Source organism: Tachypleus tridentatus, chromosome 7 (genome assembly GCF_004210375.1).
Source record: "Tachypleus tridentatus isolate NWPU-2018 chromosome 7, ASM421037v1, whole genome shotgun sequence".
Classification (NCBI taxonomy): domain Eukaryota; kingdom Metazoa; phylum Arthropoda; class Merostomata; order Xiphosura; family Limulidae; genus Tachypleus; species Tachypleus tridentatus.
The window spans coordinates 136,256,013-136,281,371 of NC_134831.1; the positions used below are offsets into that span (position 1 = coordinate 136,256,013).

A 25,359-nucleotide genomic window follows, 5' to 3' on the forward strand; every position below is an offset into this window, starting at 1 on the left:
TGTAGGGAGAAACCTGAGTACCCAGAGAAAACTCACTTGCACAAGTCAGGCACCAAAATTTTTACCTAATCCGAGCCCAATGCAAAGCATGAATAATGATGATCATAAAAATCATGTTTGGAGACAACTGACAGTTAAAAGTAAATACATCATATGTATCAAAATATAAAGCTGGAGGTAATTTATATAGAATTCTTGTTTATTTCAATTTTCATCACTTCAGATAAAGCTTGGTCACTCTTTTCTTAACGAAAACAAAGACAAGCAAGTAAAATGAGACAAAAGACAAAATTTTAATGATGCATTTTATTTAACTTACACTGCATAAAAGTAAAACAAAACTGGTAACAAAAAACATTACAACATGAAGTTGTGAAACTGTGCAAATAAAATGGTACTTGTTCCTTTTGCACACACACTAAAACAAACTAATGTTATCTCAATCTTTCAATAAATCACAATGATGGTTCTAATTTCAATAACTTACTGTAAATACAACTTTTGAGTTAACTCAGTTTCTTCATAAATGCAGTTTACTGTGTTTCAACCAAATAGTCAAGATGATTAGATAAAAACTACTTAATGAAACAAAAAATAATAAGTTTTATAGACTAAGCAAGCATCCAAATATGACTTTAAAATATTTAAAATATCTTGTTTATGATATTATAATCTTACAAGAAACTCCAAAAGGAATTCCAACAACAAACACGAAGACACAGGACTAATTTTACATAATATGGTTACCACGACTTAATTACACAATATTTTCAATGAACACATCAAGGTAATTTGTAAAGTCTTCTTACAACCAAACCTGAGAGGCTCAGTACACTGATAAAACTCAAAAACTTAAGCCCCACTGAATCATTATCTAAAGGGTTTAAGTATAGATAATAATTAGAAAACTGAACACCCTTTTAAATCAACCTGTGATAATCCCAAAGTGTATATAGACAATCTTTAACAAACACAACATAACTCTAGACATTATCTTACTGAATAAAATACAGATTACCTACCAACATATTTAACCAAACATACTGTCAGATGTAAATAAAAACTAAAACCCAGCAATGAAAATGCAAGCCACTGCATCGTTCTGCACATTATGCTATTCGAAGTTCAACCACAACTGAAATCCAATCAGCTGCTAATGAACAGGTGATAGATGAGCGCCCAGAAAATACAGATCATAACATCTTCCCTCGACGACTAACAAAATAAAAAAGGTAATAAACTGTAATGTTTTCTCATAGAAATAATAATAAAGTAAATCCAAAGGATGAAAATTTTCAGTCTACGAAGCAAGTGATGACCTGCTCATTTGTAGTTCTTGCTTATCATAAATGACTTAAACCCATGGCTTTGTTGAAATGCCCTCTCCCACATACAGTGATGGCCATCACAACCACAAAAACTTATTATGCATCTTCATCGTCTTCATCACCCTCTTCATCAGCTCCATCCTCATCTCCTTCCTCATCATAATCTTCTCCCTCTCCTTCAGGAATGTCTTCTTCATCTTCATCTTCTTCCTCAACATCTTCTTCAAACTTCTCTTCTGATTTCCCATTTTCTTTTTCTGAAATATAAAAACCACCTTAAAAATTTTAAGTGTAAGGAGTAATACAGTAAAGAGCTAAACCTACAACTAATTTCGTTTTTGCATTGCAAACAAACAAGCCTATTCTAGCTTGTCAGTATTGTCTTATTACTACAAAATTATCTAATAGGGAAAAACAACAATTTTACTTGTGGTTCAACAGTCTTCAAAACTGTACTGAAGAAATGAACTTTGTATTTTAAATTCCATTCATAGAAAGGAATATGAAATAACAGTAAATTTATACCTAACATCACAAGTAAGAAATATTAACAATTTACATACTAACATGTGTTATTTAATCCTTACCAACATTGCATTATAAAAAATGTACTTTACTCTAAAATAACAATTAAATCAACTGATATCACAAAAACAATTAGCTTCTGTTACAGACCACTGTTTTCTTTCTATTAATCCAACTATACAGTAATTCAACTCATGGTTAAATTGACCAACATCACAAAATTAATCAGCTAAGAGAAATAACTTTTATGATAAGTTCAACAATCCAGCAATTGAAATATAGCCATTGTGATTTTTCATTACTGTTTTCAATTATTTCAGTCTTGTGCATCTTAATCAATTAGTGTCAAACAGAAAGTTAAATAATGGGCTATCTGTACTCCCCCCAACCACAGGTATCAGAACTTATGTTTAGTATTTACATGCTGCTTTTCAGCAATCTTATAAAAATACTCAATTATCAAATTTCACTACTCACCAAGCTCTAGTCATAATGTGTTTCATTTGATTTTAGTCCATTAGTTGAGGAGTACGGTCTGCTCTAAAACTGGTTCACGTATGTCAACAGAGATATACAATATTGAAGTCCACCCCAATAATGTTAAATTGGATCAAATCTTGTATTTAACTGGATATAGAAATCTCCTTAACTCATTCAATTCTGATTTGTTATATAGGGCATTGTCTACTTACAGTGGTTAAATGCAAGCATTCTGTATACAGCTCACAAAAATTTTGTACGTGTTTAAAGCAGTTCTAATAAGAGGATTAATTACACGTCTTTCTCTTTCAATTTTGAGCAATATCAGAACATCAGATTGTATTACAATAACTGAAAAACTAATGCCCATCAAAATATAAAAGAAACATTGTGGAATGGACATGATTAACAATATTTATATTTCAAATACTATTACATAACCTGAAATACTCGAGCTGTTGGGAGTAACATAAGCAACATCTTCAATGTTATACAGTTTTCTCCACATTTTTATTCCACCATAAGAATAAAACACAGATAAGGAAACAACTTATTAGACCACATAATACATTCTTGTCATTCAATATTCAATCTTGAGTTGTAAGCACCACCAAAAATGCTTTATTTTTTGTACTTTTGATACTAAGTTTCCAGATTGGCCAACAGGAAGAACAGAACATTCCTTGTAATGACCTTTCCATGCTGCAATTGGCAATTACAAAACAAGTACTCAACTGGCACAGTCTAACATCTGCTGAAATTAATAAACTTGCCTAATTGCACATTTTTAAGTAATGGCAGATGTGCAAAATAATGAAGAGACCAGTATAATAACACTGATTACTTAATTTATACAACTAAACAAATATTTTAAAAGCATAGTGAGCAGAAAATATATTAGGCAATATATAGTAAATTAAAGGAATTATTAAGCCTATGAAATTTCAATTTATTTTATCCTGGTATGCCTTTTTTTGTTATTATTAACTGCCAAATTTGAATGTTGTATGTTGTCTCTCTACCACCTGCAAGTGAAACATATTTAGCAAAATTCTTTCTTTTTTAACTTCTAAAATTTATAATTATAAAATTTAATTTTTTTTGTACAAAAGGTGACAGCAAAAATATATAAGGCAAAACAAAAATCACTGTGAACATACCTTTCTTGTCAGTCTGTAAAATAAGAACAAAAAATATTTATGACATAAAACTCAAATATAGTATAAAACTTTACTGTTACATCATAAATGCTTAAATAATTTTATTCAACTAAAGCTTGGGGCATTATAGTAATCACGAGAATAAATTAATAACTTTGAACCTTCTTTAACCTAATACACAAGTTGCACGAAGAAGGGCTGAATTTAGAGCTTTAGAAACCTTTAAAAATAAAAACATACACGATATTTGTTTTATATACAAATACAATATAACTGCTTTATGTTCTTGTTATAGATAAGAAAAATAATGTAAGACTTTTACTTACTACTTTGAGGTACCATTACAAAAGCTTTCAATGAGATTTAATTAAGAAAAATTTTTCTGATAGCAAAATAGTATTCTGAAAGCTTCAAAGTAGATGAAAATTAAATGAACACAATCCTGAATCTTATAATGTAAAAAACAAACAATAAATTGTACCTTGTTTTGGTAATAAGCTTGAAAATGCAAATCACATTTCTTTTTAAGTTCAGAAATTTTAATATGATCTACACATTAATATCATAACTCTATTGCAAACCAGTTATTTATGATGACTTACCTTTAATACTTTTTGTTTCACTTCATCCTCAGAACTAATAACCTGTGAATTGTAAAAACAAGATAAAAACACTATACCAGCAACTTTATACATCAGTGGGACACACACCATAAACTGAAAATTGATACAAGTCTTATCTCTAGTTTACTCGCATTGTGAACTTCAGAAAGAATATTCCACTATTCATTTAGTTTAAAGTTCTTTTGATTAAACTGCCCAATAACAGCAGACAAATGAAGTATCACTTACAGTTAATGTTAACATAACATGGTCCATTCAGGTTGTTCCATCCATAAATATATTACACTTCAAAAATTAAAGCCAGTTGTTAAGGTGCATGAATAAATAGCAAAATGTAATGTCAAAATTTCAAGTACAGTAAACATGCAATAGATACACAATGTATGTCTGTGTCTATGTGTACTAATTTTAATAAATGGCAACACAAAGACTCAATATAACAGTAATTAATTATTATTCATAAATTCTTTCTTTTAATTACTGCTCTCAGATGACTAATAACCATCCCACCTTATATATATCAAAAGAAATTCTCTGTTTGTCCATTCTCTGACTGCTCTGAGGTCATTAAATTATCATATTGGTATTAAACTGATGATTTAGTGAAATTCATGGCAGGCTTAAAGTTTTACTTTCTTCAAGGGTGAATGTCCACAGAAATCCATGAAGGACTAAATGGTCCCTTGTTGTCTATTTCGTATGATATAAATTTTTTTTAGTTATAATATTTATCTCCAAATGTCTACAGCTTAAAAACATTATTGATGACTTGTACTCAAATGCAAAAATTAAGTGTCACCAGAAATGTTCATTTCTTAGCAATAAAATGCTATTAATCCTAAATAATTAACATTAGAAATAATAAAGTACAAAATACACCAAGTAAAAACTAATAGTACACTACCAGACTAGAGAATAAACAAAATTTTAAAATATTTTGTAAATGGAACAGCACATTTTCTGTTGCTCCTTTTCCAAAATTAACCCTATGCACTCAGGTAAAAGAGCATGTCATGATGAACTACTTTCAAATTCAATTAATTATTATTAATGTCTATTCATAAACTTAACAATAAACTACAGTTACAATTCAAAGTTTTATATTATCTAAGTTTCAATTTCTTAACATCAAAAGAAAATATTTAACTTTACTCTTCTGTGTTATCACACATCCTCTCTGAATTATTATTCTTTTGGTCTTTTTTCCTTATAAGGCTTTTGGTGTCCAACCAATTAGATACACAAACTAAAAATTATAAACTGACAGGTTAGAATAAAAAATTGAATTTCCTACCTTCTCAACTTGATGAGATGTAATTACATTTGTTAAAAACACCAGTGAAGCTATTATAATTTTATCACAGCTTTAAAGAAATTTATCTAAACTACACATCCTTATTTGATGGACATGTTTATAATCCAAAGAAAGACCTTTGCCCTCTACCAGAATCTTAAGGTTTTTTGTTTTGTTTTTTGCAGTTAGATGTGAACAGTTTGCTTCAAAAATGTTTATATGTAATCACTGTTGTTTGGTTCTGAATACCTGAACATGTGCAACTTTTATATATTTGTAAGATTATAAATCACTGTAAACAGTTAATTACATACCTGGGTGAAACATAAGGTAAAAGAAAAACAACCAATGTACTGACACACACAAGGTTCAACATTAACCATAGGTTGATGGCTTAGGGAAAGAAGCCTTTGAACACTAGTTGCCAACACAGATCTAGTGGTTTAACATTATTTCATTTGTGATATTTTCATATACTCACATATTTAATTTGTTACTTTCTCATATGGGAATTAATAATACAAATTTTTCAACTCAGACAATAAATTATTTTTTCTTTGAAGACATTACTACCATACTCAAATTGTTTCAAAAACCATGACTCTAATTTTGTACCAATATAAAACACCTTTAGATAAGCACAGCTTACATCTATAATGCTTAATCTGTTTAATTAGTTTCTTAATACAGAAATTACAGTCTTGAAACAACTACACTGTCCAAATATATCTTTGCTTTTAAACCTTTCCCTACAGACTTGATATAATTTACATGGGCTAAGCATTTATACTACATCTTTTGATGCAGTATGCATACTATCACAAAATTTGGTAGACTTTTAGTGAAGATTGCAGTTTTCATACAAAACAAATCAAATTTTTCTTGAAGTATTTTTACTAAAGATCTGTTTCTTAAAATATTTAGTCTACTTCACTACTAACCCAAGTGCAAACAGATTTTCATGCTATGTTTAAAGAACTATTCTTTATCCCCAAAAATCTCAAATATTATTTGTGTAATCTTTAAGACCTCCTCAATAGATTTCAAATGTTTGTTTTCAGTAAAACTTTATATTTTGTCTGTTATTTTTTCTACCCTAACCATACGGGAAATGTTAATTTCACCAACCTTGTAATCACCATAAAGAATTAGGAAATAAATATAAATTATCTTTTTTATTTTAGAGTAACTACAAATTATTATACAGAAACAAATGTTTAGTCTAAATAATTTAAATCTGATAATAAATTTCTATATATTATTTTTAATATATTGACTTCCTGACTAACATTACAAAGTTGCACTGACATGGCAAACATGCACTCATATTACTGTATCCAAGTGTTTGATACAACACATTAACATCTAAATTATTATATATGTGTAGAGAGAATATTATTTAGAAACTTCTTAAAATTAGTTTTCTTAAGACATACAACAGTAAATAAACATTTATATCTCCTAGTTACAATGACCTTTTTATTCATTTGCTTTTTGCTATCGGTTGCTAAGCCTTTTTAAATTTCACACATGGAGAATGTGAAACAAAATAAGTTTTCTTACTATTTGTATATGTATATAAAAATTTGAAATAACCAAAAACCATAAAGACTAAACTTAGGTCATCCTAGTTAATGACAGTTCCTTGTTGCAGAAGCATACATAAGCAAAATTACAGTTACTACCATATAAATTTCACATTAACAAAATACTAATTATTGTAAATTAAAAAAAAAAAAAAAGAAAATGTCTACAGTACAAAAATAAAAATGCATGATGATTTGATTTATTTTAAGACAATTGTATTCACATTAGTTGAACATCTGATTTAAAAACACTGTGATGATTGAGAAATTTGTCATCACCCATTTGCCAGCAGTCAGTGTGCATATGTTAAAACTGAAACCAGTGTGTCAGTTGAAATTGGCTAGACCAATAAGGATGAGTGATACATCAAATGATAGCTCAACTAATGCTCTTCTTTGGTCTGGTCAGCTTTATTGGATCAAGAAGCATTCACTATTTAAAGAAAACTTGAAAACCATTTACAATTATTGTTACCCATCTGACTTTTATAAATGAAGCCATACAAAAATTTGTGGTGTAGACTACATAATGTATAAACAAATACATAGATATGTCTGTCCAATTTGAACTGATGTCATGTCAAAAAATGATAAATGGGGATTGTAAACAGCCTATGCAATGGCTTGGCAACAAACTGCCTTATGTCATATCATATGACATATATAGACTGTGTTATCTCAACAAAAACTTGCTACAAAGATGTATCAATTACATGATGAAACCACAAAGAACAAGCAGAGGCTACCAATAAAATATACTTGTCAATTGGAGCATTTCAAGTTTACAACTTATGTTTTTATATAAAAACTATCATCTATTCTTTCATAGGTACAGAGGTAAGTTCATACTTCATCTATTAACACTTGGTTATTGGCAATTTTCATTTATAAATATAATACAAATACATGAGTTTGGGTTTCATGACAACAGACTTTACTGGGACTATATTTTACCTTGCCTTGACACAGCTGCCATCAATATCACTGACATTTTTGTTAACATTGTTTTCAATGAGAAGGTAGCATGGAAAGCTGATTTACAAGTATGATTTCTAGTTGTTTGTAATTATTTATAAACTACATTGAATTTGCACTGTAATTCTAATATGTCACCTTTTATTACTGTGGGATCCAATGTTGTGTGGATTTTTTGTCTTTTTTATTATTTAAAACCTCTACTAAGTACTATAACTGGAAATTATTAATAGTTCTAAGTTACAATTAAATTAGGTCAAACTACATGTGAAGAAAAAACAACAAAAAACATTTGTTCCAAAACATCACACGAATAATTAGCATTAATACTAATAATACATAACAGCAAATGAAATGCTGTAACAGTTACAAAACAGTGTAAAGCGACTTTAAAAATTACATTACTCATCAGATTAACACAGTATGCACTACATTTCCAGCATAATTTAGTGTACGGTTCTAGGCTAAAGTACGCTACTCGTTAGCCTAAACTAACAAAATGAAAAAGACAAATAAAATGTTTTGACCACTGATTAACACCAACATGGAAGTATTGGACCATTACGCTAGTCTTTGGTCAGTCGATGGTATTAATGCTATTACCATCAGTACTAATAAAATTCTGTGTAAATGTAACCGTGCATTTTAGGCCTACCGGCACTTACTTCTGATGCCGTTCTTTTTTGCGGACTCGTTTGTGATTTTAAGTCACCAGATCCTTTCTCGTTTTCATGAACATTCTCTTCAACCTTCTTAGTAGAAACTTCTGTTTTGTTTTCTGTAGAACTCATTGTGACTTTTAAAAATTTTAGCCAAGCAACAATAACTAACAGTAATAGTCTTTGTTCAAATTCGTAAAAATGGCGCGTGTATTATATACCACAAGTACTCAGCCAAACCTGTATATTTAAATAAAAATAAAAATGAAAGATCTAAGATTATTTAAATAACCTAAAATTTAATTAAAATGATAAATAAAATACATTGAAATGTTTAGGATTATATTAAAAAATAAAAATTCTACGCAACACTGCAACCACCAGAGGGTTGAAAAATTGTTTACCTGATATACGCGTAATAAAATTCCGCCAATTATATCCTCGATGTTAAAAATAAAAAGAACTTGTAGTTTCAAAACGCGAAGCTTGTTAAGAAAAAGAGATAAAAAACAACCACATTTTAAATATATAATTGTAATGCTGCCAGGAGAAATTTTGAAAATAAGTTTTGGTGCATTTATCTATGTCAATAATGTATATATATATATATATATATATATCGCCTGTAAATGAAACAGGGAAAACAGAAACTTATTTTTCAAATGAAAAAAGTTACAAAGCGGTACGTTGTAGATAATTCTTAACACCACTTTTACGGATTTACAACGCAACGTTTTCTTTCTCTCTTTACCCCTCAGTGGCACAGCGACATGTCTGCGGACTTACACCGCTAAAAACCGTGTTTCGATACCCTTTCTGCGTAATTCAAAACAACATCTTTCTCTCTCTTTCTTTTTTGTTATTTCATGACGTTACGAAAATGAGCCTGAACCCCAATTTAATTTAAATATTAATATCATAAGATACCTTTCCAGATTTGCAGTTAAATGTTATAATTTTCAGTTTGATGGCGTCAATTATAAAAGTGACCAAGTTGAAAGCCTAAATGTGGGAAATAATGCAGCTCCGATACCTGCCAATAAATTATGATTAGGAAAGAAAATACTACCATTTCAAACTCCCTTTTCCAATCAGTATTTTGGTTAAGATATGTAAACAACATTTGTACAACTTTCAATGACATTGAGTATCAAGACGGCTGGCATGAGTATTAAAACTCTAATTAAAATAAAGTACAAAACAACGTTTCGACCTTCTTAAGTCATTTTCAGGTTAATAAAGGGAGTTTGCAACTTACCGTTGACGGGCATACGTCTTAGGGACGAGAGTGTAAATGGGTACTAACAGCAAATTCAGGATGACCAGCAACAGTCGATGGATGTTATGAGAAGTATTCAAGAGAACTGACAGATCCCAAGTCTGGCTTGGCTACCACCATGGGAGAGAAAAGCGAACAACTTTCACCAAAGAGTTTAGTGGTCGTACCCGCTCTAGCAAGGCTGGGTAAATCTCGGTATGTGTTGATAAGACTTCAAGGCTAAGAACTTGAGTTCCTGGTAGACACAAAAGCAGAAATGGTGCTGTAAATCGTGAATTCATTCAGGTCTCACAAGTGAGACAAACACTATGTCCAGTGAATATCGACTTTAGTATGGTAAACGGTGAATAGACTGAATATTATAGAAGAAGTGGATATCCAGATTAATATAGAAATCCATAGAATAAAAATAATTGTTTCTGTTCTCAGATCTTGAATTGGGATCCTTAGGATAGAAGTATTCTGGAGTTTGTCTGTTAGTTTTACATATGCAAAGAGTGAATTGATGTTCCATGGAAAAGTTATCAAATAGATCCCAGGAATAGTAGACTCATTAACTTATCTATCAAAGAGAATAACAGTGTTTCTGTGTAGACAAATGGTTTTCTGTGACTTAGCCCCAAAAAAAGGCCTAAATTTTCAGTGTTAGACAATGAGCTCGTAGAAACTCTATATAAAATAAACAATAAACTATCACCACTTCCAAAATGCAGAAAGCATGGCTTGGGCAGTGATCCATCTCAGAAAGGATGTATTCCCAGGGTTGCTTTGAAATTATGGATGATCAGCTATCGAAATGGATAGAGGAATGGTTTTGGACTTGATGAGTAAAGTGAAGGCAACGAATACTTGCAGTAATGCAATATTTCTATACGTTGTATCATGGCCAAAGCTAACACAAGACTACTGATGAACCTGAGGACGTTGAATGACGATCATGCAAATAATACAGACCCAATACGGTGAAAAACGTTAGTGACTTGGTAAATGGATATGCAAATTATTTTGTAGGACCAGCTGTTTCATTGTATCCCACAATGATAACTCATCACCATATAGAAAGAAGAATGTATATTTGATAAAGTAACGACTATGCTAGGTTCTTTAAAACATTAGGGATGTTGCAAGCACTGAAGTACAACATATGCTTTAGAATAGAGCCATACAACTTTTAGAACTTGCTTAATCATCTCCATTAGTGACTGTAAAAAAGAAGGAATGCATGCCAGGGTTACGCATGGATTTTAGATAAATAGGCATGGTAACTCACGATAATATTTTTTCTTTATCATAAACATGTGAATGTTTAGACATTTTAGACGATTTGTGTTGGTTAAACACATTGAATCTGGTGTTTATATAGTAGCAAGTCAAGCTAGATGGCAGAAGCAAAACTAAGACATGTTTTAACATGAGAAAAGAGTTATTTAAATTTTGTCATGCCATTAAGTCTGTATAATATGCCAGCAACTTTTGATAGGCTGAAGCAGCTCACATTCAAGAACCTACAATGAGATATTTTTTGTCTATGTCGGCGATGTTTTGGTATATAGCTGTACTTTTGATTCTGCTTCTAAGAACCTGAAGGTGGTATTCTAGTGCATACGGAAGACATGCTTGGAAACAAAGCAAAAAAATGTTTGCATGTGTAAATAGAAGTAGAGTTTCTTGGTCACAGTATATGGAGAGATGGTGTCCCAATAGACCCAGTTAAGATAGTTGTGATAAGAGATCGACGTATGTGAAAGTTAAAAGTTCACAGCTTCCTAAGTTCTGCAACATACTGCCGTAAAATTGTAGTTGATCTTTTAAAGATACCAGCACTATCATTGTTGGTTCTCACGAAAGTGTAAGTGCACTTTGAATGGAGTGAGGAATACGATTAGAAATTCTAGTTGATGGTTCAATGTTATTCTATCCTCATCAGGACCATAAGTTTCTCCTGGACATTAACACAAGTGACAATGGAGTTGGAGAGTTGTTATAGAGTTGCAGGATGGATTCCAGCATGTAATCACTTACGTTAATTGTAAACTCTCAGCTCCGGAACACAGATACCGTATAATGAAGAAAGAGTTGCTTTCTGTGGTGGTCTTTATGAAACTCTATTGCCACTACTTTTATGGTAGAAATGTTACCATTTTGGTGAATTATACTTCATTGAAACTATAAAAATCCAGAAAGGATGATAGCACGTTAGATAACATGTTGAAAAAATATTAATTTGTCATATTTCATGAATTGAGCCTCAGATAGGATGACGTAGACAGACTATTATGGCACACAATGAGTCGCTGCTTATTCGTGGGAAGTTCATTTAACCTTAATAAAAGCTAATCTTGAAATAATGACTCCACTGAATATAATGCTTCAGCAGCTCTGGGACAAGTAAGTGAATTACTCTGATAACACTCGACCAGTATTAGTAGAGGAGATAGCATAGACATGCATAATCCATGACACTTGTATGAACAGTTACAAACGGAAGAAGTTGTGATGTGCCAAGTTTAAGGTTTAATGTATAGTCTTTTGACTATGTTGAAGTTCGCAGTATTTAGAGCTTTCGAGTGAGAAATATTCTTGGACTTTTCAAAATACAGAGGCTGAATATTTTTCAAGGTGTAACCCTTACTTGAGCAAGATCCGACAGCATTTATTTTAACCAAGAGTAAGTCGAGACGTTTGGTGCTGGTATGAATGCCATATAATAAGTATCACTCATAGAAAAAAATGTTGCAACAGGCTAAACTCCAATATCAAATTGTCGGTTCTTTTTTGTAGACGACAGTCCTGTATCTTATTGAATGTTAATCAGAGCACCTGAAAGTCCCACAATGTAAGTTAGTAAGATTAAATTTTGGTTCAGTAATCACAAGTTTCTAAGTGGATTTATCTTCATAGAGTTCTTTTAATTTTTTGTGTAGCATGAATTTAAAAACTTTGTACAATAATATATTAAACTTTCCATAAACAATCAATTTACGACCAAAGGGAAGAGTTTGTAATTGACGTTATAAGATTAAATGAGAAAATAATGAGTTAGGCAAAACCCTCTCACGGACAAGAGACTTTTGCTAATGTTATAAAGGTTCAAGACTGTGATCTTATAACAGTCACAAACTGAGAAACTGGAAACAGACTGAAATATACAGAGCTACTGATCAGACTTTACCCTTGAAGTTAGGGGTTACTGTATACAGAACAAATGACTGATTATTGATATTGTGACTTGCAGAATGGAAGACTACATAGGAATTTTAGATTGTCACCTATCAGATAGCCCAGCTCTATCCCTAGTTATTTTCACTTATGGCCAAGTAAAGGAGATTGGAGATGCTAGTGGTGGATGATATCTGGTAGCCAGAGTTGTCTTACTACTAAAAATGATAGTCAACACGAAGGAATGAATATTATACTCAATTGTTTAGGTATTCCAGTGTGTTTATAGGATCAGATGACTTTACAGGTCAGAAACATATAGATACAGACAATAAAGTCCAGTATAGAAACAATCATACTGACATTCCTGGAGTACAAGAGCTAGCATTGAAACACAGTAAATATTAAAGGATAGAACGGTGCAGATCTTAGAAAGTGTTTGGATATCTTTAGCAGTTATTACCAGAAAGAAGGAAGATAAACCAAGATTCTTTATTGATTTTTGATGGGTTACGTCTTTCTGCTCTTATCGACAAGATTAGTTGAATGCACTGACTGGCTTCTAGATACTGGTAAGTGAACTGGATGAAGATAGTAAATCCGAAATTGCTTTTTCCACAGAAAGATCTGAAGTAATTCTGTGTCACCCTATTAATCCTATGTAATGTGCCTTCTTTTTCCAGCCTGCTAATATATTTTACATGTAGAAGGCTACAACGGAAGAGATGCTTGATCCATTTTGGCAATGCTGCATATTCTAGTCTGCTGCTAAAAACCTAAACATGGTACTTCAGAAGATATGAAGGACAAATATGAAACTTAAATAAGGGAAGTGTTCACTTAAGCACACAAAGGTGAAATTTCTTAGTTACATGATGGGAATAGATGGAGTTTCAAAACAATCCTACGAAGATCACACAGGTTAGAAAGTGACACAAACTCAAGAATAAAGATGCCCACAATTTCATACGTTTTATCATGTTATTGATGTTTTGTGACCAATGTATAGAAGTTTGCTGCATAAGTATATGCTCTTTTCAAAACTGCATTTTAAGTGGACTAAAGACTGTAATTAAGCATTTCAATCACTAACGTACGCTTTAGTAGAAGCTTCACTTAGCCTTTTAAAACAAGACTGGCCATTCCTGCTGGATACTGGTGTTAGCAATAGTTAAAAAAAATACTATTGTTGCAAGTATAGGATGAAGTACAAGGTGTAATTGGACATGTTGATAAATCTATACGATACTGACGAGCCTTTCCAACACTGGTTAAATTGGTTTGTTTTGAATTTCGCGCAAAGCTATACAAGGGCGATCTGCATTAGCTCTCTCTAAATTAGCAGTGTCCATGCATGGCCTAAGGAAATGATACAAGAATAATTCTTTCACTATCATTCGAGTTCGGGTCTAACCAGTGTGGGCCAAGTTACTCGACTCGTAATCCGAGGATCGCAGGTTCGAATTCTCGTCACACCAAACATGCTCGCCCTTTCAACCGTGGGGGCGTTATAATGTAACAGTCAATCCACTATTCGATGCTAAAAGAGTAGTCCAAGAGTTGGCGATGGGTGGTAATAATTACCTGCCTTCCATTTAATCTTACCCCGCTAAATTAGGAACAGCTAGCGCAGATAGCCCTTGTGTAACTTCGCGTGAAATTCAAAACAAATAATTTCATCAAAACATGCAATAGCTCTGGACACCACTCGAGACAAAATTTAACTTCAGGAGAAGCGTAAAGAAAACGAGCAATAAAGCATGAGGATAATAAATATACAGAGCTTTTGTTTTTTACTTTAAAAATGTGAATGTTTCTTGTTCACCTAAAATTTTCACGCATATGGTTTAACAATCGATTGTGGGTCTGGATGCAGATAACTTGCAGTTTCCTTGGTTGTTTATTGTTATAAGTGTCACTTAAGGTTTTCTCTATGGAAGAAACTGATGCATAACTATACAGATTTATTTACTTCGTAGTTTCTGCAGAACTTCAACTATGCGATTGGTTTTCTGATGTTGGAAAATATATCATTATTTTTATAGGATAGACAAGGATATATTTTCTGTATATTCTTACTATAATCTTCCAGCCTCATTGAGTTTTTCAAAATACTTTTCTCAGCATTTCTAAAGTAAAAATTTGTCTCCATTTAGAAAACAACTGTTTAGTATTTCAGTGCACTCATTACTTCGATTATTTTACATCACAAATAAAGATTCATTTTAAATTTGTTTGGTCTCTTTCTTTAAAATCAAGTTAAAAATGCAGATTCAATTCCTCATAACATTTACATTCCATTCCTTCTGCTACTGTGATTATTATTATTTATTTATCATAAAGTCAGTAGACTATATGTTGGAATAACCAAGGTACTCAGTATGAATAATACAAATATGCATAGTGAAAAATCAACACTAACAGATAATTTTACTTTAAAATATGATTGACACTTATTCTCATTTGTTTTTCTACTCAACAAACCTAAACAGAAGGCAAGAAATCATCGCTAAAATACAAAACCAAAAGGTGACCAATCCACTAATTTTTCATCTTTCTTCTTGTATCAGTCGATATAACACCATAATTACTTTATCACTAATGGCAGTTTAAACCTAAATTCACTGCAGAAAAATGAAGTTCTTTAAAAAGCCTGCGTACAGGGAGAAACAGGAGTTACCAGACAATAACAAAATACTCAATGCTTTGTACGCCATGCAGTCAGCGGTTCTGGGGAGCTAACTCCTATATTTTGGCCTCCCAGTGACAGCGGCATGCCTGCGGACTCACACCGCTTAAAACCAGGTTTCGATATCCGTGGTGGGCAGAGCATAGACAGCCCATTGTGTAGCTTTGTGCTTAATTCTAAACAAACAAACAAACCTACATTATGTATGAAGTAACAAAACAAAATCAATACAGATAATATTTTGTTACAAATATTCATAGAATACACTAACTTTCAATCAGGGAAAAGTATCGTCACACCACAAGTAATAGAACACTAAAAATGTAAAATGTCGGGATGGCATGGTCAAAAGGAATGTAGGGATGATACAGCTATATACAGATCATCCCTTCAGTTTCCAATATTAAAATTTAATGTTAATGTGTAAAATGCATACTCGACTTTAATATTGCTACAGTTGAAAGTTATATATTCTTGACTATTGATTATCATAATACCATGGTAATGTCAAGGTAAGCATAATTATAGTGTAGATAAGAGCCTAGAACTTGCGTATAAGGAAAACAAATTTAAGTTTAATGAGAAAGTTACGATTTGGATAGATGATGTAGAATGGTTAAGTTTAGTTCTTTTTAAAAGTTATAGAATAGTACAGGTTTTTTTTACGAATCATACGTTTCGTAGTTCAATAGTTATGAACTGGTGATTACAAAATTATTGCATCGCGTTACTAGAATCTTTTGCGTTTTTTCCATTGTTTTAATTGAGTATTGTGTCATCATAGTATCTAATAGTACGTAGAAGGTTCTATACCTTTATCGCAGTATAGATACGTGTAGGAAAACTAATTCAATGAGTTATATCTAGACTGTACTATTGTGAATTTTGTAACAAAAGCACATAGTGGAGAAATTTAAAGTAAAACTATCAGAACTGTATTGTAATAACAGAGTAGGGAAGAAACAATTTGTTTTGTCTGTGGTTTTGAATTAAGCACAAAGCTACACAATGGGCTATCCGTGTTCTGCCCACCACGGGTATCGAAACCCGGTTTTTAGCGTTGTAAGTCCGCAGACATACTGCTGAGCCACTGGGGGGCATTTGTTTTGTCAATTGAGTTATAAAAGTAATTGACCCAGTCTGAGTGCACTTTGACGAAAAAAAACAAAGATCTGGCTAAACTTTGTAACAAACAGTTAGAGTGGTGATTTTAAAATGAAATTATCATAGACTGTATTGTAATAAAATAGCAGAAAGAATAATTCGACTTATCAAGTTGTGTTCTCAAGAAATATAGTGGTGACATTGTAAGTTATTATCAGAATAATGACATATTAAATTGAAAAAAAAAAAACAACAGCGGGAAAATTCCTCCACAACCAGTTTTATTTAGCTCCCATTATATAAACATCTGTATGTATTATGAGCTAGGTGGACCAACAGAACAAGAAGTACTATTTAAAAATCTACAAAAGTTGTTCATTAAACTGTTCATATAGCAAGACAAGAAAACAAAATTACTATGGTACTGTCAATATCAAGTTCCTGGTCAAGCGGTTGTGTTTATCACACTATTATACTTTCATAAATCAAATTGCTACATAAAAATAATTTCACTAGCAAATACGTACATTAAATTTAGTTCTAATGTTGTACTACGAATAATGTACTGATAGCTATATTTAATTTTTCCCTATTTCAATAAAAATATACTGTAAACATTGTGTATAGGAAAGCAGAAAAATATTAATTTTGAAAAGATTTTTATTAAAGAAAAATAGAACAACAAAACATGGCTACATTCTAAATAGCATTTTAAATAGAACTTACAAGCATAAATAAGTAGTTTCACTGAAAATATAGCTTTCGCATATAAATACATTTGAGCCATTTAGTCAACAATCTGAACAATCGAAGTTTTCCTTTAGCAAAAATCTGGCTTGGAACTCTACACATCAATTCCTTGTATTTTAAGAGGCAAATGTAAGGATGCTAGCAACAACTCATGAAGACCATAGAAGCTCAAGAAACTAGCCTAATCAAACAATAATAAATAACGATAAAATTCCTATAACAATCAATGTAACACTTAAACCAGTATAGATGGGAAAAAAAATCTTTTTAAACATGCATTAAATGAGCTAAACTACTATGAAGGGACTTATGTTACGTGATTAATAATTAATTGTAATTGAAGTGAAATGAAAAGTTACAAAACAATTACTTATTGTCAAATTACAAAAAGTAACATCAATATCAAAACAAAGATTAATGAAAGGTTCTCTCAACGTTTTATCTATTACAAAACGAATCTATCTTTATACCCATATGTTGATGAAAAATAGTGCAAATTCACACACAAAACTAATAAAAAGAGTGTGAATTTTCAGTTATTTTTAATTTATATCAAAACAATTATTCAGACACCACCAGGGTGTTACACAAAATGAAGATAAACCAAAAGTAATGATTAGTACAAGATAGATTAAAGACAATCAATGTTGACAATATATTATTTCAACAGAGCAATTTTTCAAATGAATATAATTATTACAAATTACTGTTAAAATTAAACTATCTCACACATCTGTCAAAGAAAAAAAAAGTTTAGATGGAGGCATAAAATTAGACACCTTTAGTATTTGTAATCACTTGTGTAAAACTATATGGTTTAGAAAAATTACAGCTAATCATCATCACACTGTTTAAGAAATATTGTGAAATATCAGTGAACTTTAAAAACAACTTAAATATTCTAAAAAAAAAGTCTATTCTAAAAACACATTTTATCCCCTTTCTGGTGTGCATAATAATAAAAATTGTATTCTTTGGGCATAGTAGCAAAATTAACCCATATTTAAAATTTTTAAATAATATATCAAACAACTGAAGTACCTATATTTGAGTATGAGAAGATAATAAATGTTTCCTTTCAATAACTTCACCACATTTGTCTCCTTTGTGATGAGATTTACAATCAAATTGAAATTCAACTATAAATAATTCGCAAACAATGAATGAAATTTTCTTTTGAACAAAAATTTTTCCGATAGAATAAAAAAAATTATTGATGGTTACAGCTGTTGACATGGTTAGTGAAATTATCATCAGTTAAAAAGAGAACTGATTAAATATGAATAATACAGGGTGTTTGGAAAGTCACTGTGCAGTTTTGTAATCATATTCATTCAGTTTATTTCAAGCCAGCAACTGATAGCAGTGTTTAGAAACAAAATAAGAAGGATCCAAGTCTGAATTGATGCCAACAGGGGCCACTTTCAACATTGTTTATAATTGTCATTCATATTTACCTCCTGTATTCTATACTGAAACACACCTGTTAATAATTATACAAGTGCACAGTGACTTTCTGAACACCCTGTATTATTATTTTATATGAAAATTTGAAAATTGAACCACTCATCAATTTCTGTATGCTGAATGAGAAACAGCATTTAAGTAGTTATTCCTCAATATACATTCTCATTTAAACAAAGCAAAAACAATGGTGTATTTTGAGCGAAATAAGTAATACTTTATAAGGAATTTGAGATAATTTCTAAATCTCTGTTACACTAATTCACATTTAGTTTTATCTGTCAATATTGAGAACACTTAAAATTTCTCCACATAATTAATTACAGTAAGCACTGAGTGCATTCATAACACGAAAACCATTCTTAAACTAATAAATCAGCTAAAAATCGACATATCAAGAAGCCTAAAAAACCTTTTTTAGCTTCACTTGAATAGAATCATACTTTATGAATACAAGATAAACCTAAACAATTCCAAAAGCTTGATAATTTCATATAGGAGATAAATTAGGGAACTTCAAACATCACCTCATGAACATGGTTAAAGAAGCACAGCCATAAGGTAGTATGTAATAAATAGAATTCCCATCAGAGATATTAAAATCATTTTGATGTAAAGACAACTTCAAGTGTGATGAAATTATATTTCAAATATAACTTGATCAAGATATTATTTGTTGAAAGTATACATTGGTGTCTAACAAATCTTGAGAACATTAAAAAAAATCCTTCATAAATTTTCTTTCAGCATTTCAAAAGTACAGATATAGAATTAAAAATCATCATAACTCCATGACCAAGTGATCTACATACATTCAATAGAATAATCCAGTCATTAATAACCTTGTACTTATTAAACAAACATTTCTTTTTTAAACACAACTGCAAAAAGGAAGAGGGTGAACAAGTGTTGCATATTCCAAAAGGAACACATTCTCATATAAATGTACGAATTATAATAAACAAGGTATGCTTAACATTACAAAAATACTAAACTAAAACATAATGATAACAAACAACACAGTACAGTGAAATATATTTACAGAAATATACATTTGTATGTATTTATATAAACATACATACATACAAATCTCATACCATTAAGTAATATTATTTATTGTTAGAAACGAAAAAATGAATATAAATCACAAATACAACTGTTGGATACTAAGATGTAACAGAGTAACCAGTCATTTGAAGGAAATTATTTTTCCTTTATGCCATGACAAATTTTATTGCACACATAGAAAAAATTCTGTTCTACACTTTCATGTTGTAATCTGTCTGTGAGGCATAAGTAAAAACTAAGAGTGTTATGGGTAGGAGAGTTAAAACATCTCAAAATAGAGTGGTCTTTACCATCACATTTCGAAAACATCTCTAACAGTTTTGATGTCTGTCCAATGTATAAAGGCCCTCATTTAGTGCAGCAGATACAATACTTTGAGGAATTGCAATTCATGAGTAAAGTTATCCCTGATATAGTACGTGTAATTTTGTGCAGACAATGCTGTGGTGTCATCAGTATAATTACATCCAAGAAATTTGCTGTGTTTAACTGGTTTTATACCAGGCAACAGATTTGTGACAGTTGTGTGCAAGTTTTAGTGTGCCAACTAGTTTTTCAAATTCCTGCTGCATTTAAAAAATAAAGAGGACTAGGTCAATAAAAATGTTAGAAGATGGGTTCCTCATCAGAAAGGTGAAGATCTTTGTTGTTTTAAGTTTAGAGAAAATACATAGAGAGATTGAAATATCTGAGACATTACTTCTGGTTTTTACAATAATAGCTGGTGCACACATATAATGCATGAAGAAAATGCAGAAGCCCTTGTTTGGTGAATTAACCAAATTTTGAGCTTCTTATCACTCTTCTGTGGACCAAACTTGGCATGTACCATTTGATGACAATTGTTACAGCAATTCACCCATTAAAATTGGTCTCACACACTTTTGTAAAATAATGTCTTGATAATACTAGATTAACAGGAAAATTTTATTTTTTGAACAAGTGTGTTAATTCACAAGTCTTAATTTTAAAACATGGTCCTTAGAACAGATATGTATAAGCCTTTAAAATTGGCTCATGGTAAAGGCACTTTTAGTTGTTTCTATTGGATGGAATAATTTGTAATTGAGGACTCCTGACTGTAGCATACAGTGGTTTCAAGAGCTTTATCAGAAATATTTATGTTAAAGAATAGAAATGAAATACATTAATCAGAAATATTGTATATATTTAAAAGACTTGTAAAATCACTGAACTTGCAAGATAAATTGTTCAAAGGCTTCTTTATAGTAAGCTACAAAATTTAAAATGTCATAAACATAAGAATTATGGAGGGGGAACAGTACAGTAAAATTTGTTCTGTAAATTTGTTCTTCAATGTAGATAACAAACAGGTTAGCAAATGAAGAACCCACATTAATTCCTGTTACTACTCCATTTCATTCACGTGTTTGTGTGTGTGTGTGTTTTCTTGTTAAGTTCACACAAAGCTACTCCAGAGTTACCTGTCCCTAATTTTGAAGTGAGAGGCAAAGGAAAGACAGTTATTCGATGTCACTTGCCATAAATTATTGTGTTACTGTTTATTAATAAATGATTGGATTGACTGTCATAATGTACTTCCCCCATAAATGAAAGAGCATACAGGTTCAGTGATGGGACTGGAGCCTATGAATCACAAATTGCAAGTTGAGTGCCTTAACCACCAGGCCCATCATGTAATATGATTTTTAGTTATTTCTAAATTATTGTTTAACTTTATTATATTGTTTATGTTGTATTACACAGTTTTAGTTTAATATTTCTATCTAGTGTTAAGCATACATTATCATCAATTGCACAAGAACATGTTCCTTTTAAACCATACAAAAATAAATTATTTATCAAGACATCATTGGCAAGTAAAGTATAAACTAGCTTTACTTCATATACACTTAAAGAAAAACAAAGTTGTGTAGTTTAAATAAGGCAGCTTTTGTGTCAAACAAATTACTTTTTAGCAATTAACAATCCTATACTTTGATAAACTCTGTATGATAACTGACTGTTTTAACTATATGAAGAATCTAAAACCTCCCACAATTCATTTTTAAGTAATGCTTTTCTATGGCAAAAACAAAACTTAACTGTTCTTTAAGACTTTGATAAAACAGTCCAATACCACTATTGATAACTTTCATCACTTTATTGTTAGTCTAAAATGACATTTTATATTATGAGCTACCAAGAAAAACAAAAAGAGAGAGAGAGAGAAACGATATTACATTATTTAAATTTATAAAATGTTTTTGGTGATATTAATGCTGAAATTTATGAGTAACATTGTAATATTTATTCTACTGCTTTGATTTGGTAATGTTCAAGGTGGAATAAAGAAAATCTCTAAATAAAGAAAAATGAAATTACAAGCAACATAATAAACTTTTCTTTATGGTTAACATTACAAATGTTCAGTATCCACTACTATTATCATTACATACACGATATGAAAGTTCTTAAGTGGCAAAAAATAAAAAAGAATTATTATAGTTTGTATATAACAAAGTGGGGATTCACTATAACTCATTAGTTTCCAATCTTTTTTCAAACTAATAGTTCTGATCCAAAATTTTCATGGATTGCTTTGTACATTAAGCCTTTTTAAAGAACTTTTACATTACATTGTACCAACATACTTCAGTAGCTGTACTTTCAAAGCACACATTTTATTTTTCAACTATCTTATGGACCAGTGGTGGGAACTGCTGCTAAAGCTCACACTAATATAATGATTACACAAAAATTATCAAACTAAGATATTCTAAGTTTTAATATTCAGCACCCTGTTTTACATAACATTCCAGAAAATTTGATTTAATGACTTTGATAAATTCTAGTATGTCTCTTAGACACATTAATTTCTATTTTCTTTTAACTAATGCTATAAACTGAACCCTTTCTAGTCAAGATTGAAGATGCTTACTCTTTTTGTTGGAACAATCTTTTAAAGAGTTATCTTTAACCAGTGCTTTTACTCACAAATCAAAACATGGATGTTATAGTAAAAATATGAATATTATTTTAATAGGATATAGAAGTCAGTAAATATTTTCTACAAAAATAGACCAATAAAATTCATCAATTCTTTATATTGATACATATTATCTTACAAAGAATCTACAAAACAACTATGGTAAAAACATTCTTGTGTATATAAATATATCTTAAATGTTATACAATTTACTATCCAAACTTGAATGAAGACAAATCTAAATGGACTGCTGGCATTGCAATACACTGCAGAATGGAGAATAATTAAAACTAAAAGCTATCCAACACGATTCACAAAATTTTGTAATTATGATTTTGAGTACATGTTAATTTCTTTATTGTGGTATTAACATTAAAACAAACTTTTGCAAATATATTAAACATGTTAAAACTATGAAAAAAAGTATGAGAGTTAAATTAGTAAATAATTACAAAGACATACAATTAAACAACTTCTCACACCTTGTTTTTATTACCATGAGAAATTATTTTGAGAATTATTTAGTAACTTTTCTGTTACTCTGGAGTGCTCCAAAGGTAAAATTATACATACTACTTAAAATATGATTTGATGATAAACTTATAACATTAACTGTACACTGAATTGAAAGAATCATAATTTTACCTTCATAAACTTATTTGCAATACCAAATTAAAATTTTTTTAATATATAAAAATTACTTTTAAATGACATGGAACTACTTTACATTAACTCAATTTTTACTTAACATATTAACTGTACATTTAATAAAAAGAATCATAATTTTACCGTCTTCATAACTTATTTTCAACACAAGGTTTGAAAACAATTTCCTTATATAAAAGTTACCTTTAAATAACATGGAACGACTTTAAAGTAACTCTGTTTTTAATGAGATACACTGGTAACATTTATTCTAAGTCTTTAACTAGTTTATCTCCTAAGAATCATGCAAAAATTCTGAGAATTGAAATTTTAAAAAAAGAGAATCAAACACTAGAATTCTTGCAGATGTAAGCATAACATTTGGACAACTATCATGAATACTATTTTCACTTCACTGAGATACAGTGAAGAATAAAAAAAAAAAGACAAGACAAAAACAAAAATGTGAAAGTATATGGTGAAGCATCAATTTGATAAAAAGGAGGGGAAAAAAAAGACATCTGCTGCATGGAATTGTGTCAAACATGAAAACACGTCAAGGAGTATGTGTGTTTTATTTTGTCTCAAAAGTCTTGTTGCGAGCAGGTGAACAAGAAAGCTAAAGTATAATGCAACACCCCTTTTTATTGCTGGGTTTGGACATTTTAACAAGAGGTCTCTCAGCCGCTTGAAATTTCCTGAAATGATGAAATCAAATGATTAAAACACTTTATTGTGCAAATAAATACAGAGATTGGCATGTGTTAATGAATAAATAGTACCACAGTTTTTACGATACACTCAGCCTACACATGATGTTTTATGTTATTAATATTTTGGCATATAGTTGAAAAAGAAACAAAAACACAAAACAAACAGATAAAATAGCGACAGTGAAAGGTGGAAAAACAAAACAACAAAAAATAAAGAGATCATTTACTCAGATGAAATTAAAGGCAAATATTTATAGCACATACATCAAAAAAGCGAAATAATAACTTAAAAGGAACCACAACTAAGTCAGGGGTAGACAATTACTAATTCAATATCATACAAAAATAAATTTTAGCATATTTATTAAATTTTTAAAACTTGATGTAATAACTAAAATATATTGGTTACAGCATAAGTTGTTATAATGTAAGCACAGACTAGTGGCACACACATTTTAAAACTTCTAGTTTAAATAAAAATAAAACTGTCTTTACGAAAACAATACTGAGACTGTCCACATCCACAAAGACACTGCTGTAAACCACAAAATCTGAAGACAATCATACAGAAAAGCAAACAAGGAATTTCAAACTTTATTTCACAATATATATATACTCTGCATCAGGTCAAACATCATACTTATTCACAATAATTCCATTGATTAATGATAAAAATAAAATGTACCATTATTGTTTTTGTTACCAGTTGATAATGTGGCAACCTGCAGTTTTAAGTTGTAATGCTTAGTAACAGATGTTTTTAATTAAATGTTACCAAGTGGTGTTAATTGTGGCTTGTACTTTAAAATTATATGTATAACTAGTTCTACAAGAGAATTTCACATGAAATTTGGGTTATATTTTAGTTCTAACTGAATACCTGAAATAATTTTGTTTCTTGATTAAAA

The 25,359-nt window shown here is 30.5% G+C and overlaps 2 protein-coding genes across 4 annotated transcripts in view; both read right to left on the reverse strand.

The window, feature by feature from the left end:
* Positions 1 to 291: 291 nt before the first annotated feature.
* LOC143256674 (uncharacterized) lies at positions 292 to 9,007 on the reverse strand. 2 transcript variants are annotated; one of them, XM_076514185.1, is made up of 4 exons: positions 8,637 to 9,007; positions 4,096 to 4,137; positions 3,494 to 3,506; positions 292 to 1,585 (listed from the first exon to the last, which is right to left on the reverse strand). In XM_076514185.1, exons 1-4 carry the CDS (start codon positions 8,760 to 8,762, stop codon positions 1,425 to 1,427), a joined length of 342 nt encoding a protein of 113 aa, XP_076370300.1. In that variant the 5' UTR covers positions 8,763 to 9,007; the 3' UTR covers positions 292 to 1,424. The 2 variants fall into 2 exon arrangements, with proteins under 2 accessions (XP_076370300.1, XP_076370299.1); XM_076514184.1 differs by lacking the exon at positions 3,494 to 3,506 and having other exon boundaries at positions 8,637 to 9,005.
* An 8,118-nt stretch (positions 9,008 to 17,125) lies between these two features.
* The window catches only part of LOC143256675 (ras-like protein 2), a 65,368-nt gene continuing 57,134 nt past the window's right edge, over positions 17,126 to 25,359 (reverse strand). For both annotated transcript variants that reach the window (XM_076514187.1, XM_076514188.1), the window contains exon 6: positions 17,126 to 24,436. In XM_076514187.1, the coding sequence (XP_076370302.1) occupies positions 24,358 to 24,436 (79 nt within the window). In that variant the 3' untranslated portion in view covers positions 17,126 to 24,357. The remainder of the gene's footprint in view (positions 24,437 to 25,359) is intronic.

Excerpts from the sequence above, each read along its gene's own strand:
- LOC143256674 (XM_076514184.1), bottom strand. The coding sequence starts at position 8,762 with ATGAGTTCTACAGAAAACAAAACAGAAGTTTCTACTAAGAAGGTTGAA. Across the intron at positions 4,138-8,636 it reads AAAAAAGAACGGCATCAGAA|GTTATTAGTTCTGAGGATGA; the intron begins GTAAGTGCCGGT and ends TACAATTCACAG. Across the intron at positions 1,586-4,095 it reads TGAAACAAAAAGTATTAAAG|AAAAAGAAAATGGGAAATCA; the intron begins GTAAGTCATCAT and ends TTTATATTTCAG.